The 16,373-nt window shown below is 34.6% G+C and overlaps 1 protein-coding gene across 8 annotated transcripts in view; it reads right to left on the bottom strand.

Annotated features, from left to right (window-relative positions):
- Positions 1-16,373, bottom strand: part of CCSER1 (coiled-coil serine rich protein 1) — a 735,108-nt gene that overhangs the window by 75,618 nt on the left and 643,117 nt on the right. The window contains exons 11-12 of one of the 8 annotated variants that reach the window (XM_080589528.1): positions 10,589-10,636; positions 5,146-10,318 (exon numbers count right to left, since the gene is read on the bottom strand). The exons of 6 other annotated variants lie outside the window; for them this stretch is intronic. In XM_080589528.1, the coding sequence (XP_080445654.1) occupies positions 10,628-10,636 (9 nt within the window). In that variant the 3' untranslated portion in view covers positions 5,146-10,318; positions 10,589-10,627. Of the gene's footprint in view, positions 1-5,145; positions 10,637-16,373 lie in introns of those variants that run through there. One more of the 8 variants, XM_080589534.1, reaches the window with a different exon arrangement.

Genomic DNA, 16,373 nt, shown 5'->3' on the forward strand with positions numbered 1-16,373 from the left:
CCAACTACATTTCTGCAGCATTGCATCTCTTGAAAATAAATCAACAGATAAAATCTGTAAATACAAATCAAGTATTAAAAATTGTAGGTAAGAGAACCTATTGGTCCACTTTGTGACCATGCATTATTACCACAACATAGTTGTAAATCCATGGGAAAATCAAGACAAGGATGAGAAATATTCTTCATAGTGTTATGATTATAGTAAAATTATGATGATGAAATTACAGAGGAAAACTCAAAATAGTATCTTTACCAATATGCTAGTGGGAACTCCAGAAATATTTATTTGGAATTAAGTTAGTACACATATTTAGAAACAAAATTAGGGAGACTAACTTGTCTTAATATTTCTGAAATCTTGGAAAAGGTCTCTCCTTTGGGGTTCCAGAAACAAGAGTCAAACATGCTAAAAGTTTCACACACAATGCTTTAGAATGAGAAAAATCTCTTTCCACACCTAAGCTTGCCTGATATTTCCAGTTACAGATCCACTGCAGAAAGAACAAATGTACATTTGGAATATCAGAGAATTTCTCAAGTGAAATGACACAGCACTGCAAAGACAGAAAGGCTTACTCTCCAGCAGGAAAATAACTCTGCTTCCTCTCTGCAGTGACAAAAACAGAATTTCCCTAATCATACATTTATCCTTAAACTATCCTGTGGTGTTTTTACTATCAGAGAGGAGGAACAAGTCCTCCCATACCATCAGAAAACACCATCCATCTGACTATTAATTAAAGAGCAGATAAATGGCTCCTTTTTACCATACATCAGAACCAGAGCTGCTTGAATGTAAAAATCAAAGAATATAACTCATGTTCAGCATATTAAATCCAGCTACCCTTGAAAGCATTTCCAGGCCTTACAGCAGCAGAATTAAAATATAACTCTTCAAGCTGCTCCACAAAAAGAGCTCAATATAGCTCCATCATATCTGAGTGTGGCAGCACTGCATACCTCTAAAGAAGCTAAGTGAGATAGAAACTAAAATTTGAGTAATTCCTCCTTAAGGAAAAGATACACTGCTGCCATGGTTTAATTGTAATAAACTTAAGAAAATTTTATGGTGACACGATACTTTTTGTTTGCACTGCCATTTATGACAAACTCAGTGTGTATAAATAGTAAATAAATCACAGGTCTCCATTGTTTATCATGCGACAACCTGGAACTTCCTTTTCTGAAATCAACAGAAAACTAGCTGAAATATTCACAAGTGTCCTAGTTTACATTACACACTACAACTGCAGTGTGTCACTACAACTGCAGCTGGGCTCTGCTGGTCTTGCACAGAAGATGCAAGCCTTGGCTTGAGGAACTTTGAAGAATGGTACTCTCAGCAAGGCACCATCAGAGGAATGGTGCTATCCAGGAACTGCCTAGTTGCAGTTCCTCTTACTTCACTGGGTAGTGGCATTTTTTATCAAAATGCAAATGGTAAGTTTAGGAGCAGAGTTTGAGCCTCATCAAGAAATGTGCAAACATACTTCCTACCGTATGCTAAGTGGTATGAACGTATGTACATAGTAGAGAACAAGCAGTCTAAATCTTTGTTACAATACATTCCTTACATGTCCTTACTGGACAGAGCCTCCAGCTTCAGACTGCCTTGTCTTTTTTTTTTTTTTTTTCCCCAGCTATTATTGTTATTATTATTTAATCAAACCTTATTTTTACAAAGTAACTAAAGATAGGCAGAAAAGGCAACCTCTCAGTTCTGAAAAAGAGAGAGAAACGTGTTTGTAGCTGATGAGCAATGAAGTAGATTTGCCAAAGTATCAGAAAGCACTAAAATTTCAGGGTCATCTGTAGGAAGTCGCTGGTATGATAAATCTCATAAAGACGGTGATGTTACAGGACTAGCATTGAATGAGATGGGGAAATTAAGCTTCTTTCAAATTCAGCCTGATTAGCCCAGAGATGGCCAAAAAGGAGGACTAGATTTTTTTGCATGACTTACTAAATGAAAATGACAAGATGCGACTGACAAAGTGTCTTCCAGAAATAATCTAGCATAACATTTCTTTCTTTCCTTTTCTTTCTTTCAAGCTTGTGTAAACTTGGTGCTACCTGCAAGTTCCTTTCTAAATGTTTGACTCTCAGCTTCTGGACAGATAGGCTGTAGCCCTGTGACTGTTCTTAATAACCATGAGGACTTTCAGACCACGTTGTAACAAAAACTTGGTAAACACTTGAGTCCATGACTATATTTTAGTTGGAATGCACGATGCAGAAGAAAAGGTATTTTTAACTATGTAGTAAAAAAATGTTGTTACGCATGCTTTGTGCCAGTTAAGGTCAAGCAATGCTTGAACCCACCTGAGGCTTGCCATGTTAAATTAATCTGTCAAGATTATTCAAGTCAAACAGCTAGATTATACTCCATTGGCACTTTACTTGATATAACTGTGATCGGATACTAAGAGGTCGACACACACCCCTACAGTTTTCTGTCTATATAGAAGATGACAGTTCAGAATCTGTTTGGGCAGGGATGTTTATCCAGGCTTCAGCCACTTTACTTAAGGAATTTTCCTTCACTGGTTGCTTCTGTCCCCAAAGCGCTCAGTTTTACATCTCCCAGAGACAAGGAAGTGCAGATGAAGAATGATTCACCATTTAGTTTCCCCCAAAGGACTTAGTGTGATGAGACATGTAGAGGCACTAATAGACTGTGAAACAAGTGTGGGCTAAACTAATTGAATAGTATTGATCTACTTGTGCCAGGGAGCTTATTATGCATGTTTACTTGCCTAGACACAAAGACATCATGATACAGAAGATTTCAGGTGAAGTGTGTGTGAATCAGGAAGAAATTCAACCCTCCAATCCACTCTCAACATTGCATTCAGCAACTCTGTTGCAGTAATACTTAACACACAAACTGCGTAGCCTGATTTATCTTCAGTTTCACAAATATTAGCTAATTAATCTTTCACCATTGTAGTTTCACTCCACAGCACATCTTAATTTTTCTTTATAATTGAAGCTAAAGATTTTAGCTGGCACAGAACTATACACTATTTCTGAGGAGAGAGCTCCATTACCTCATCCTACTTAATTTGTATCATACCTGAGCTAAAAACTTTTGAAATGGATAGAAGAAATGTGCATATTAATAAAATGACCTACAATTACTTTTCTGATTATGATTTAAAATAAAATGCATGCTCACAATCATAACAGTCAGTAATGTTTTTTTACTGGAAGTTTAATGAGGGATTTGTGGTTGAAGTTGTTACTTTTGAATTGCAGCTGGTTGAAGTGCTAAAATGTCAAGCACTGACTGATTGCTGCCTAATTACAGACCCATAAACAACTTTATATGGTTACAGAATTGCTTCCTGAGGTCTTCACTGTGTTGCCATCAAGACTAATTTCAAGCAAGGTGCTTAACTCATGCACTGCATTTTATTTATTCATTTTTTGTTGGGCATTTTGACATATTTGCCAGTTAAAACACAGATGAAGCTTCCCCAGTAATCCTCACAACAAAATCTTCATTTCTTGCCTCTAAAAGCTATATATTCATTTATTTTTTATTTCTGGTTCCTACTTGTTATTGTAGTTGAAAACTGCATCAATAGACACTTGAGTTTTCTGAAGAACTTGGTTGACTGAACAGCTTAAACAGTTGCTGAATATTTGAAACAAGTAGCCACTGTCAGTGCAGTCAATACATGACAGCGTCCCATAAATTTACAGCTTTCATTTTAAATCACCACAGTTCAGTAAATCTTTAAAATTATACCCCCCAATAGGCTGAATTACAGCTCTGATAAGAAAACTCAACTGGCGCTAACTACTAAACCTACATAGACAGATTTGTATGGCGTAGTTATACCTACAGTACTGTCACAACATTCCTATTTCAGTCTTATTCAGTCTATTTTAATACTGGTAGCTTGGCTAAAGTCTTGTTTAGAGCTGACTGTCATTTTGTCTAAATCAAATACCTCTGTGGTACTTGGTACTATCTTACTCTATGTTTGTATACACAAATTAAAGGAATACTTTTTTTTTTTCTTTTTTTTTCTTCCACCTGATGATGTAAAAAAAATGCTGTTTTTGTGACTGGCCATGAAACTGGATTAACAAGTCTCCCATCTTTCTGTCCTTTGAGTGTTCATCTACATCTTCAGGAATGTCAAAATTTCTCTCTTCCTGAGTTGAGAGAACTGAGTTTTGCAATTTATGGTACAGCTGTTCTGTTAACTAAATCCCTGATGTGCTATTGATTAAAAATAAACTTCAAATTTATTTAAAAAAATGAACCCATTCAATTTGTGCTGCTTCTATGAAATACAAAACAAGTATGAAAAATGATTCCATAAAGCATTGTATGGGCATGTTTGACAGTGCAACAGCATCTTTTTTATATCAAAATGAATAAGCCTTCTGACTAACATTTTCTACTAGGGTAAATGACAGGGTTATGCATTTATCATTGACAATTGTAGAAATTTACCCCTGCTTATATCTTCTTTTGAAAGGTTATGTACATAATACTCTTCATATTCAAAACTTCCTCCACTGGCCAGAGAATGCAGAGCACTGTTACTCCTATAATAAGATGCTCAACTGAAGGGTTAAAATAATCTGTAGAATTATTTAAATGGCACATCTCTTTTTCTTCGGATTAGTGATATTAACTCCTGGTTTCTGTTCATCCTGCAATGGATATATATATATAAAAAAAAAAAAAAAAACAAAAAACTGAAAGCTTACCATTATTATGGAAGATAACGTTATCATAGATTCAGGTTACATGCTGTATTTTACTCTTTAATATGAATGTTCTAAATCACCCAGGCTATGATTCCTGGGACTCCAACATTTTGAATAAAATGTGAAATTGTGAGCTCAAATTCTTTCTTTCTTTCATCTATTGCTTCACTCTCTTCTCAACTTTTACAGTTTTTCCTTCCTGCTTACAGTGATTTCCTTGACAGTAACTAAAATCATTGACCTCTAAACATGCTGCTGAAGTTTCTATAAAGCTGGATTTTCTTAAGTTAGTATATAAATATCATCTTTATGATCTGCATATATGCATTTTAAATTCAAAGAAACAATGTGATTTTATTTTTATTTTTATTTTTATTTTTATTTTTTTATAAAATACTGAATTTATAAAGTACTGAAGAGTACTGTGATAACCCTTTTCTCAAATATTGTCATCATAGCGCCCTGGCACTTATCTGCTACTGAGTAATGTACCATAGTATGATGCAATAAAATGTTTTGTTGCAAAAACAATGTTCTTCAAGAGTGCTACACAAGATAATTTTACTTACAAATATCATTTAAGAGTCCCCAATCTTAGAATTAATTTTGCTTCCATTCTTTCTTCCTCTTCCTGTTTTGCCTCCTGTATCCCATTCTGCACCTGCCTTCAAGTTAGACGCTAACAAGAATTCAGGCAAGTAAATGATGGACAAGGCAGCAATTCATTTTCAAATGCTTGGCCCTGGAGAAAAATCCATACCTCTTAATCAGGCACCTGGATTCCTTATTTATTACTTAAAAGAGTGCTTAATAAATGGCCTGCTAAAGGAGGTAATTCACGCTACGGGGGGAGAGAATAAAAGTTTGAATAACAGTATGGGTGTTCTGATCCTCGATACTACATAAAATCCCCCTCAACATACTTATAGCCACAGTTTAATCGCATCTTTGTGTTTCTGATGATTACAAACTCTTTTCATTCTATAGTGGTTACTTGGATTACCAGTAATAACTTTCTCTGCATAGTACTTGCTCTCAATCATATTCCTCAGTTAATTTCGGTATATTTTTTCCTCAGCTACTGACAAACTCATTTGATTGCAATTAAAAGTTTGATGTCTCATATATTTCTCACCAACTTCTTATATATTTGAAGCAAGTGCTATATGTCTGAGCAGACATGTGTCCCCCTAATATGTACTATTATGTTACTATCTATGTGTACTATTTCCTTCTGTTTTAGAAATATGCATTAACATAGTTTAAGAAAAAAAGAAGTCTTGGTTAGTCAAGCTAGTTAAAGTACACATTTTTCAGGATTAAATATCTGTAAACAAACAAACAAAAATATGTTTAAGATAATGAATAGAAGACATTAAGATAAGTTTCTCTAATCTAATAAGAGAGAATTGTCATTTTGAAAAATCAGGTGATTTGAAAACCACCTCTGAACCACAGAGATACAAGCAAACAACTTCAGGAGAAAGCTTTTCATGCGCTCCTAAGCAGCATTTATATTGACAATTAGAATGTCAGAGTGGTGTCAACAAAACACTGGAAACATCAGAAATGGAGGTTATATGAGAAACAGCAAAAGGCAAGGCTTTGTGCCTTGATGCATCTTTAAATCAACAGGAAATTGGGAACCCGCAACTGCAGCCAGTTTCAAAGGCCCATCAGCACTCTGTGAACACTGTGAGCAGTGAACATGAAAGGTCTTGCACTCTCCCTGAATAAAGCTTTATTTATCTTGATCCTGCCTCCTTCAGGAAATTACTTGAAATTACAGACCATTATCACAAATACTAGTGGCACTATTGTCTTAAAATGTTAATTATTACTGAAAGCCAGAATGTCCCACTGAGGAACAGGAGACCTGGGGCCTTGAATGCAGACATCTTTGCCCATACTTTAAGACCACTGGGGGGTATCACACATATGGAACTGCTGTCCTCCAGTGGAAAAAAATATCAATGGCTAATTAGCAATATGCATAAAAATTTTTGTGGCAAAGGCAAGTTTTGGAACTAGTAATTGGTAGGCTATCTTGCTTTGATTTGCAGTTATATTGCATGACAGACATGGCTGGAAAGAAGAAAAATTCAATGCCTCAATCTATTGTAGCATCCTCTTATGTAGCTCAGACAAGTGGAAATAGAAATAAAGTGATTATTCCAATTATCAAAGGCTTACAGGAATATATTGAGCCATAAGAAATTTACCCTCATTTAATCAATTGCTTGAAATTAAAACTGTAGGAAAAAGGAACAGAGTCAAAAGCTGCACCAAGTTCATCCAACCTAACTGCAGCAGTGCATGGAAGCAGTGTATACTGAGCAAATGGGGACACATTTCTCTGCCCAGTCTGTGCTGACAAACACCAATTAAGACCTCCAAGGGACCTGGATTAGACTTGAAAACAACAAGAGTGACATTTAAATTGACTTTGAATATCATTTATCTATTGTTTAGGTTTACAGAAACACACTGCCCTTTGCTTTTATCCTCTGGCATTTGTCCGTTACAGTACCGTGCCAGAAGTGAATTGTTCAGTTAAAATCTGAAACAAAAGGGATTGGTTCTCTGAGTTACAAAAATTAATCTTTTTAAAAGATGATACTTGTTAATAGAGGACATCGCTGTGATTCAGTGTCTGTTTAATTCCATTAAGCATTCATATTCCCAGTGCATTTCAAGTTTGCCCACAAGCACATTTTCACTGAAACCTCGGTATTTTTCTTTATAAAATAAAAATACAAATAGATTTCATTTCTTGGTTTTGCACAAAATTACACGTGTATAGATTTTTAGTTGTTTCATGAGTGAAACTAGAGATATTTCCTTTAACTTAAGTCTTTGGGGGCCTGGGTTTGGTCTGTCAGACTTTTAATGATTTGAGAGAAAAATATGTTGTAAACTCACAATTTCATCATGGGATAACATGTGTATATAACCTGAAATATGAGCAATACAGTGTTTAATGAAAAAGAATAATATTAACTATATGGCATTTTGGTTTCATGAAAATATATGTATTTCCTACATGTCTTAAAAATCAAATAAAAGAAGCACTGATAAAAACAAAAAGTAATTATATGCTAATACTCATATCCATATAATCTCAGTGAGGTAACTCAAATGTTGGATGTGCCAAGATGTGATTGAAGAAAAAGTATTTGAAAGTGAAAATAAACAGAAAACAAAGTTCAGTCACATTGACAAATACTACCGCTTGCATATCCTCATTTAATTATTACATACAAAAAGTGCTAATATCTAATTAGCCTATTCTATGAATTCAGTTAAGGGATATTTGTGATAAATAATATAATACTAACTAAAGTAATCAAAGAATGATTAAATAATCAGGGATGGATTTTAAGTAACAATAAATAAATAAAATTTTTCATTTTCAAACTCTCTGCAAATTCACCATCAATACAGAATAATCATGATTCTGTGTGAATTGCCTAGTTCACAACATACAGTGCAGAAAATAGGCAACATTTTTGGTAGGTTTTATTAGCACCTTTGCAAACAAAGGTTCTGTATGTTTTCAGACTGTTCCCAGAAGCAAACTACAGGCCTATGTATTTCATTTAGATCCCCTTCTTCCCCTCAATTATCATATATCTTCACTTTCCAAATGACTCTCAATGCCTAAAATTTACTGAACTTTGACCAACAGACTAAAGGTTACACCAAAAAAGCTGCTGGAATTATATAGTCCTCATAAATCAAAAAGGCAGGAGCTTGAACTTCAAGAGTGATCTTGAGACTGCAAAAACCTAGTAAAAGTGGAATGTATAAATTCAGAAGCAGATTTAAATCTTGGTTTAAGTAGGATATACTGTGTAGATGCGTTACTCAAATAGTGTTTATAATGCAAAATTGTCTCTATTAATTTGAATCCAAGAACACTGCAAAAACACCAAGCAAGACTACCAGTGGGGTTACTTAGTCATTCAACTATTAGTCCACCCATTAAATCTATGTCCAGTTATATCAATGTTTCCAGTTCTTTCTTCTCTAAGAAGCTCACTGTTCAAAACAAATCGATTTTTAATTATTTTAAATCAAATTCCATTTGTGCTTTTACAAAATATAATTCTACAGTAGGTAACATAACAAAGCTATAACCCCACGTGATTACCGTAACTGAGCCATGATCCTTTTACGTTGGCTTAATTGACGCAATTAATATCTAATTTTATATCCCTCATCTTTTACTTTGCTAATAAGTAGGGAAAATCCATTAAGGTAATATAATTATACAGGTTGGAACATAACAGGGAAGAAATGATAGTTCGTTTAGGTTTGACCTCTCAGTAATATACCTTGGAGATGGCATGCTACGAAGCCACAGCTTGCAACTATTTAGGACCACATCTTATTTATGTTAATATACACCCTGAACGCCTCTGTGTAAACTTGTGAACAAGGTATGGAGATCATCTTAGCAAGTTCAAATGTTAGCACTCAACACAAGAAAATTTTGTGCATATTAATCCAGCTTTCCAAAGTATTATTTTAAAAAGAAGTTTTGCCACTTCCTTTTTTTGAATAATATCTGACATCATTTTACAGTCTAAAGTTGAGGGGAAAGACAAAACACCTCCTTTAGCAAAAGAACAGCTTATGCAGAAAATTAATTATGTTTTCATTAGTGAAAATGCTTATGCTGTTCAACGGTTGTTGCAGAGACACTGCAACAACTGAAGAGCCTAGAAGTGGTCACACAGAAGAAACTTTTTTTTTCATGATTTTTTTTTTCTCATTCTAAACAATTATATTTCTAGGTACACTGCAGCTTACGGAGTTATCAGGACTGTAAATTGTTTCAAAACAAACCTTAAATAGAAGAGACTGGCATCTCAAATGGTGAATGAGATGTGTCATCATCAGAATCAGCTGAATTATATTCATTTTCATCAGCTCCAGAATTGGTAACTTGCATTTAAAGGGGACATTCGTGTGAAGAATAATGCATAGAAATACATTATTAATGTTTAACACGTGTATGTATAAAAGTGCATAAGCTTATGAACTCACATTCACACTTATTTTTCTGAAAAAGAAGTTGCAAGACATAGTTTTCCACCATTACCAACAGTAGTTTATTTTCAATAGCTCTTTGATGAAATTTTATTCTGCCAAATCCAAAGTGTAAAAGTATATGGACTAATCAACCTACAAGCCAGTGATGTTCAGAAATGTATTAGGAAATTAGAAAAATATGCATCTAAGCGAGCAGCTTTAGGTTCTTGCTACTTTCTCAAAACCAAAAGAAAATCAGCTAGCCATAAACCAGTCTGTGCATAACGTGTTTCTGAAGGCGACATCAATATTGATGAATTATGGTTTGGATACATAGAGCTAGAACAATAAGGAACAATGAAAGTACATGTTTATCCATTGGTGTTTACCATTGCAGGGGTGGAAACTACAACTGAGCATCAAGCACATTAAGATATACTGTTCACAAACACAATAAAATCTAAGCAATGCAGTTCAGGGGTTCTTCAAAATGAAACTCCATAGCAGATGTTAATCCACTCAAAATATTATGGGATTGAGGCCACAACCTAAGAATAATAATAAACCTGTAGAGTATTGCCTTCTAAGCCAATAGGAAAGACAGAAAGTCTTTGTTCCAGAGCATTAGATAAAATGTTAAAAAAAAAAGAAAAAAGAAAAAGAGAAAAAGCTTCCTGTATGAATCTAATTCATATCTAATGACAAAAGAAAAGAAGCAGAAAAGATGTTAATCTAAAGGAATCTTGCTATGACAATGGACAACACAGAACAGGTTTGAAAACACACATACATGTTTCCAGAGAAATGTGGCACTGTACCTGGTGATGTAGGGAATTTCCTTCACACAGTGGTAATGATTACACACACTGTAATCAAGAACACAAGACATGATGAGGGACAGATAGAAGAAAAAAAAGAGAACGAATGAAAATGATATCAAAACACATGAAACGATGACAAACAACTTGAAAACTTCATGGCAATACTGACGGACCCCTTCAACCTAGTTCTGAAAACTCTAAACTAAGCTGATCACAGCACATACTTTTGCAGATTTCACTCTAACACTTGTTTGCTTTATGTTTAGAACTGCAGCAAAGAGAGACTGGTCTTCTGTGAATATAACATTTCAGTTGATATTATTGTCCGTTATTGGAGTATTACAAGCTGTGGTAACAAATTCCACCACTGTCACCAAAAATTTGTTGTTGTTGTTGTTGTCATCAAGTATCTGAACCAATACATTGCATTAGGTTATGAACACATGGAGTGAGATGCTTAACATTTTTGCAGTCACTGAAGAGGAATCTCAATTGAATTGCTGTGAGAAAAGCCATCCAACATTTATCTTAAAATTCCAGACAAGGAACAGATAAATGTTTTTCCTCTTTAGTCTCAGTATTAATAGACAACCTCCACCTGAAAATGGTCTACTGAAGGCAGGGGGAGCAGGGATGGGAGGCAAAGGGAGGGGACTTCTGAAATCAGTTTTGTCAGCAAGGCCTGAGCAGAAGCAAGACTGTTCACAACTCCCATATACAACCTTTCAAATGATATACAGTTAACCACCAATCTTAATCAGTCATTTTTACATATTGTTTTAATTACCCGCGTTAGAAAAATATAGGATTCACATTTTTTTAAGTTACATTGGTTAATTTAAATAGTAAACCCAATTGCCAAGGTGTTATCAGAGAGAGGTGGAACACCTCTCTGATGAGGACACGCTGAGGGAGTTGTGGTTGTTCAGCCTGGAGAACAGAAGGTCCAGGATGACCTTACAGCAGACTTCCAGTACCTAAAGGGGGCCTAAAGGAAAGTTGGGTAGGAGCACTTTGTCAGTGAGTGTAGTGTTAGGACAAGGAATAGTGGCTTTAAACTGCAAAAAGTGGTAGATTTAGATTAGATCTTAGAAAGAAATTATTTACTGTGAGGTTGGTGAGGCATTGGAACTGGTTGTCCAGAGAAGCTGTGGATGCTCCCTCCCTGGAAGTGTTTTAGGCCAGGTTGGATGGTGTTTTGAGCAACCAGGTCTAGTGGAAGGTACCCCTGTGCATGGCAGAGGGGTTGGGATTAAATGACCTGTAGGGCCCCTTCCAACCCAAACCATTCTATGATTCTGAGCTTTATAAGATCACTGCTAAAAGCCATCCATAAAAAGAGATACAAAATAAATTATAATATAAGGAACAGCTGTTATTTTATATTTTTTTCTATATATATGTTTCTTTAACAGTAAATAGCCAGCTTGTTAACTGTGGAGGGAAGGAGCATTTACATCTTTAACTGCAATGCCCTCTTCTGCATAGGAAGTAGGCAAAATGAAAGAAGCTGATGGACTGAATTTCTGGACTCACAATAAGAGATACATTTAAAAGAACTGGGACCCTAGCATGTTTTTGGTATTTAGAATACAACTTCATTAGAAACTAAAGATTTAAATATTACTTGGTTTCCTGAATCTTTGAATAATCTTTTCTTGTTCTGACCTTTTCAGTTTCTTAGAGAGGAAAATATTAGCCTAGGTATTGTTTAAAAAAATGCTAGTACATGTCCACAAAATAATAATTCATTGAATTGGGACTGCTTTGGTTATCATTATTGCCTGTATATCATCTGTTTATATCATATATTATTGTGTGTGTATGTATTGTATGCATAGTATAAGGGACATGCTTTAGAGATAGGACTCGGTATGTCAGGTTGATGGTTGGATTTGATGATGTTGAAGATCTTTTCCAGCCTAGATGATTCTATAAACTGTTTACTTCTACATATTGTATATTCTGTGCATGCACAGATCATGTATGTATTTTCTGAGCAGTACTTAATGATAATTTGGAAATTAACATAAAAGTTTTGACATGTATCCTTTAAGCTGACAAGCAAGGGAAAAATAAATTCAGTTAAACAATTCTATTTACTAAGAACTAAGTTTGTATCTACCTTATCTTAAGCATTTTATGTATTCTTTTTAAGGAAACCATCTTTTAAGTAATACGTAGGGCTTTTGGTTCATGTATTTTACTAGTGTAGTTTAAACAGCATAACTAATGAAACTGAGAAACCAAATACAACTTAAGTAACCATTTAATGATGAAAAATAGCATCATTTTTCCTGTTATTCAGCTGATTTATGTGAAAAATCATTAATATTATTTTCAAATTAATTTAAATTATGTTCTAAATCACTAATAATTAGATGATAAACTGAAATCCTATGTTTCAAAGCAAAATTGCTATATACTGTGCAGCCTGACTGCTGGCTCAAAGAAGAGAAACACTGGAATTGCTGCAAGTTGGCTCTTTTATGTAACCATTCTCCTTAGTGCATCATCATAGCTTTCAATTACAGAGAAAATAAGTCTAAAAATAAAACACAGAACTAAAACATAGATGCACACAAAAAGTTTTGTTCTAAAGTCACATATAAATCAAAGGCCACAGCAATACGTGAAGTTCAAAGCCGTAGAATGAAACAGCAGTTGAATCTACTGGTACAGGCAGCAAAGTTCCCACATTATCCCACCTTTCCAAGCAGTTTCATTAAAATTGTAAAATTTGTCAGTAGTTTCAGTTACAGATTTTGCTAAATTCTAGTACAGATCGCATGTCAAGAAAGCCATGGTTAACTGATGGAAGATAAACACCTTCTAATACTAATTGGATACTGCTAAGGACTGAAAGAAAATCTTAAACAAATGGTGCTTAACCAAGCTGCCTGTAATTGACACTCCATAAATTCTTTTCAAAAAGTCTACTGAGGACTGACAGAGGAAAACCCTCATCATGAATAAAAATAATTCTAGTTGCAAAACACCAGAACCAAGATTCAAATTCAGCAGCTTCATATCACAGGTTGTCCCACTGAAACCACCCAATACTCTGTCCCAGCTCACTTGGCTACAACCTGTACCTGACAATGCAAGCACAGGTGGATTCACAGTTGTTTAAAGACACATACACATTCACAGCCCTAGGTTTTGGGTTTCACCTTAGATTTTTTTTTAACATTTTAATAAAATGATGAGACTGGGGAATAATTTAAAGAAGTGTCCATTGATCCCCCTACTCTTCCTTCTATTTCATGGGGACTGATATATCTGTATTCCCACATGGATATGCCAGTGCTCTAAAGGGGCTGGCACATTGCTTTGTCTGCCATTGAAATTCATTCATGGAGATGTTGTGCCATTTAAGCACTGCTTTTAGTAATCAGAAGGAAGACTTGGAAGGCAATTATTACTCTCTCCATGCTGTCCTACAAAGTCTTGGGACAAATTGTAGTAACCGTTGAGATGGGCAAGGAGACTTATTAAGGTGGTGAGCATATTAATTTCGAGCATATTAATTTTAAGCTGGCTCCCAGGTATGTACTGTGAGTATTAATTAATAAATAACTGCTTTATAAACCTAGGTTGTGCATATAATGTGTATATAAATTAAATAATTTTTAAAAAGTTTGTAAATCTATATGAACCCCTAAAAAGACACAAAGCAATCCGCCCACTTTAATGAAATCATTTTTAACTGAAACAGAAACAAATACATGTCTACCACCAAAATCTATGTAAATTCAGTTCTCCCCGATTTTTTTTTTTCATGGAACTAGTTTTCTGAAAATATGAGATGGGTTTCTGGAGGTTTTTGTTTGTTTGTTTGTTTGTTTTTGTGTGTGATGCCATTCAATTTTGTCAGTCAGCAGTGCTCTGTGTTCAGTGCATCAAGTGGCAATGTCTTTCATTAACTGGATAAACTCTTATTTCATGTCACTTCCTGTTCCTTTACATTGATTTCCACCTGTTTGCCTATAAATTACTTCAGGATCCTTGTACTGTACCCTACTTTGTAAACTACTTTTCACAGATAAAATCATAAAAAGTGTTTTTCTCAAAAAAAAAAAAAGATGCTGTTTCCTGTTTTTTGAATTATTCTTTTCCCTCTTCATGAATTTAATCAACACTATATCTCATGGTGTGTCTTAATTTGAGTGGTTCACAATTACCTTGGCTAATTCTCTGTATTGGGGAAGAAAAATGTTTTTGTCTGCAAACAGCTAATAACCACTTGGAAAATTTTAAGAATTATATATAAATTATAGATAAAATAAATATTATTAAATAATTCCTTGATATAAATAGATTTCCTGACTCTTTATAATAACCTAAAAATAAAAGATACAACCCTAAAGAATTATCTAATATATGATAAAATAATTAATAATCTCTCTCCAATGGAGCATGTATAATAAGTCTTTTGGAATGAAAGGGAATACTTATGATTATTTCTATGATGGTTATCCAGCGTCCAAGTACTATGCATTAAATCATTTGTCAACAAATTTTATATGGCACTGTAAGAGTGTAAGAGAGAGGGATTTATAGGAAGACTGGGAAAACACTCAAATCAGTAAACTTTCATGGGGGTTAACTCTACATGTAAAGATAGCACAGAAACAGAAAGCTAAGGGAAGGAATTTGTGAGTTTGGCTTTTATGAAAGTTTTGAATGCTTGGGGAAAGTGTCAGGACACAATTTAACAGAGGTAGACTTATGAGGGTTTGAATCCAACCTTGAGAATGAGAATGAGGCTTTTGCGTTTAATTCTCAATGCAAGGGATCAAGAATTCCAGGACAATAACTTCTCATATATATCATGCTCAAGCACATTACACCATGAGTAGACATACTGATTTTGATTAATCAATCCATTTACTTCCAGTCATTTTGCTGACTGGAAAAAGCTTCCTTTCTGAACTAATTATTTCCTCATTTTATTTGTTTTATTAAATAAAATTAAGTAGGAATGCTTTGGGTATCACAGAGATTCATGCACAAGATACCCTGTATTTAAGCATAGTCACATACTCAGCAAAACACAGCAGTCATCCAACTGTCCTGTAAAACAAGAGTTGGATGCCTTGGTACATTCAACAAATTGCAAGAGAAGCAAGCAGTCATTATCATTTATACACGACTTGGCAAGCACCTGCATCCAACAGCTTCTACAGGGCCCAGTTGGAAGCCACAAGGTCTGCTGACATCACTGTATTAAAATCATATCTGAAATTTAAAGCTTTCTTAGCTGCTTTAACACGATAGTGACTAACATTTCTCTGGAGTTGTTCTGGCTGAAGAAAGAAAATCCCTTTATTTCCTCATGAAACCTCAAGGCTACTACCTAAATTCATTGGTACACTGCAGAAGCTTTTCAAGAGGGTGAATTATTTTGCACAGACTTACAGGGATTTCATTTCACCAGAATTATCCCCTACACCCACTTAACACTAGTATATACTTTTCTATTGAAATATTCTCACCGTATAAAACCTAAATGGGACAGCAGCATAATTGCAAAATGCTATCCACTTTTTCATTTTTTATCAACCCAAAGGATAAATGTGGAATGATATCTATCATTCGTTCATCCCAAACTGTTACTCTTATAATTTAAAAGAAAAAAAAAAAGTTATACCATCAAAAATAAAACTAACTAAAGAAAGGGTAAAGAAAGTTGCTGGTAGGATTCCATTTGGAGCCCAGTATATATATATATTTTTTTTTTAACTAAGTTAATGCTAAATGCCATTTTTTTTCAGAAGCT

The sequence above is a fragment of the Anser brachyrhynchus genome (genome assembly GCF_964034855.1).
Source record: "Anser brachyrhynchus genome assembly, chromosome: 4".
Taxonomy (NCBI): domain Eukaryota; kingdom Metazoa; phylum Chordata; class Aves; order Anseriformes; family Anatidae; genus Anser; species Anser brachyrhynchus.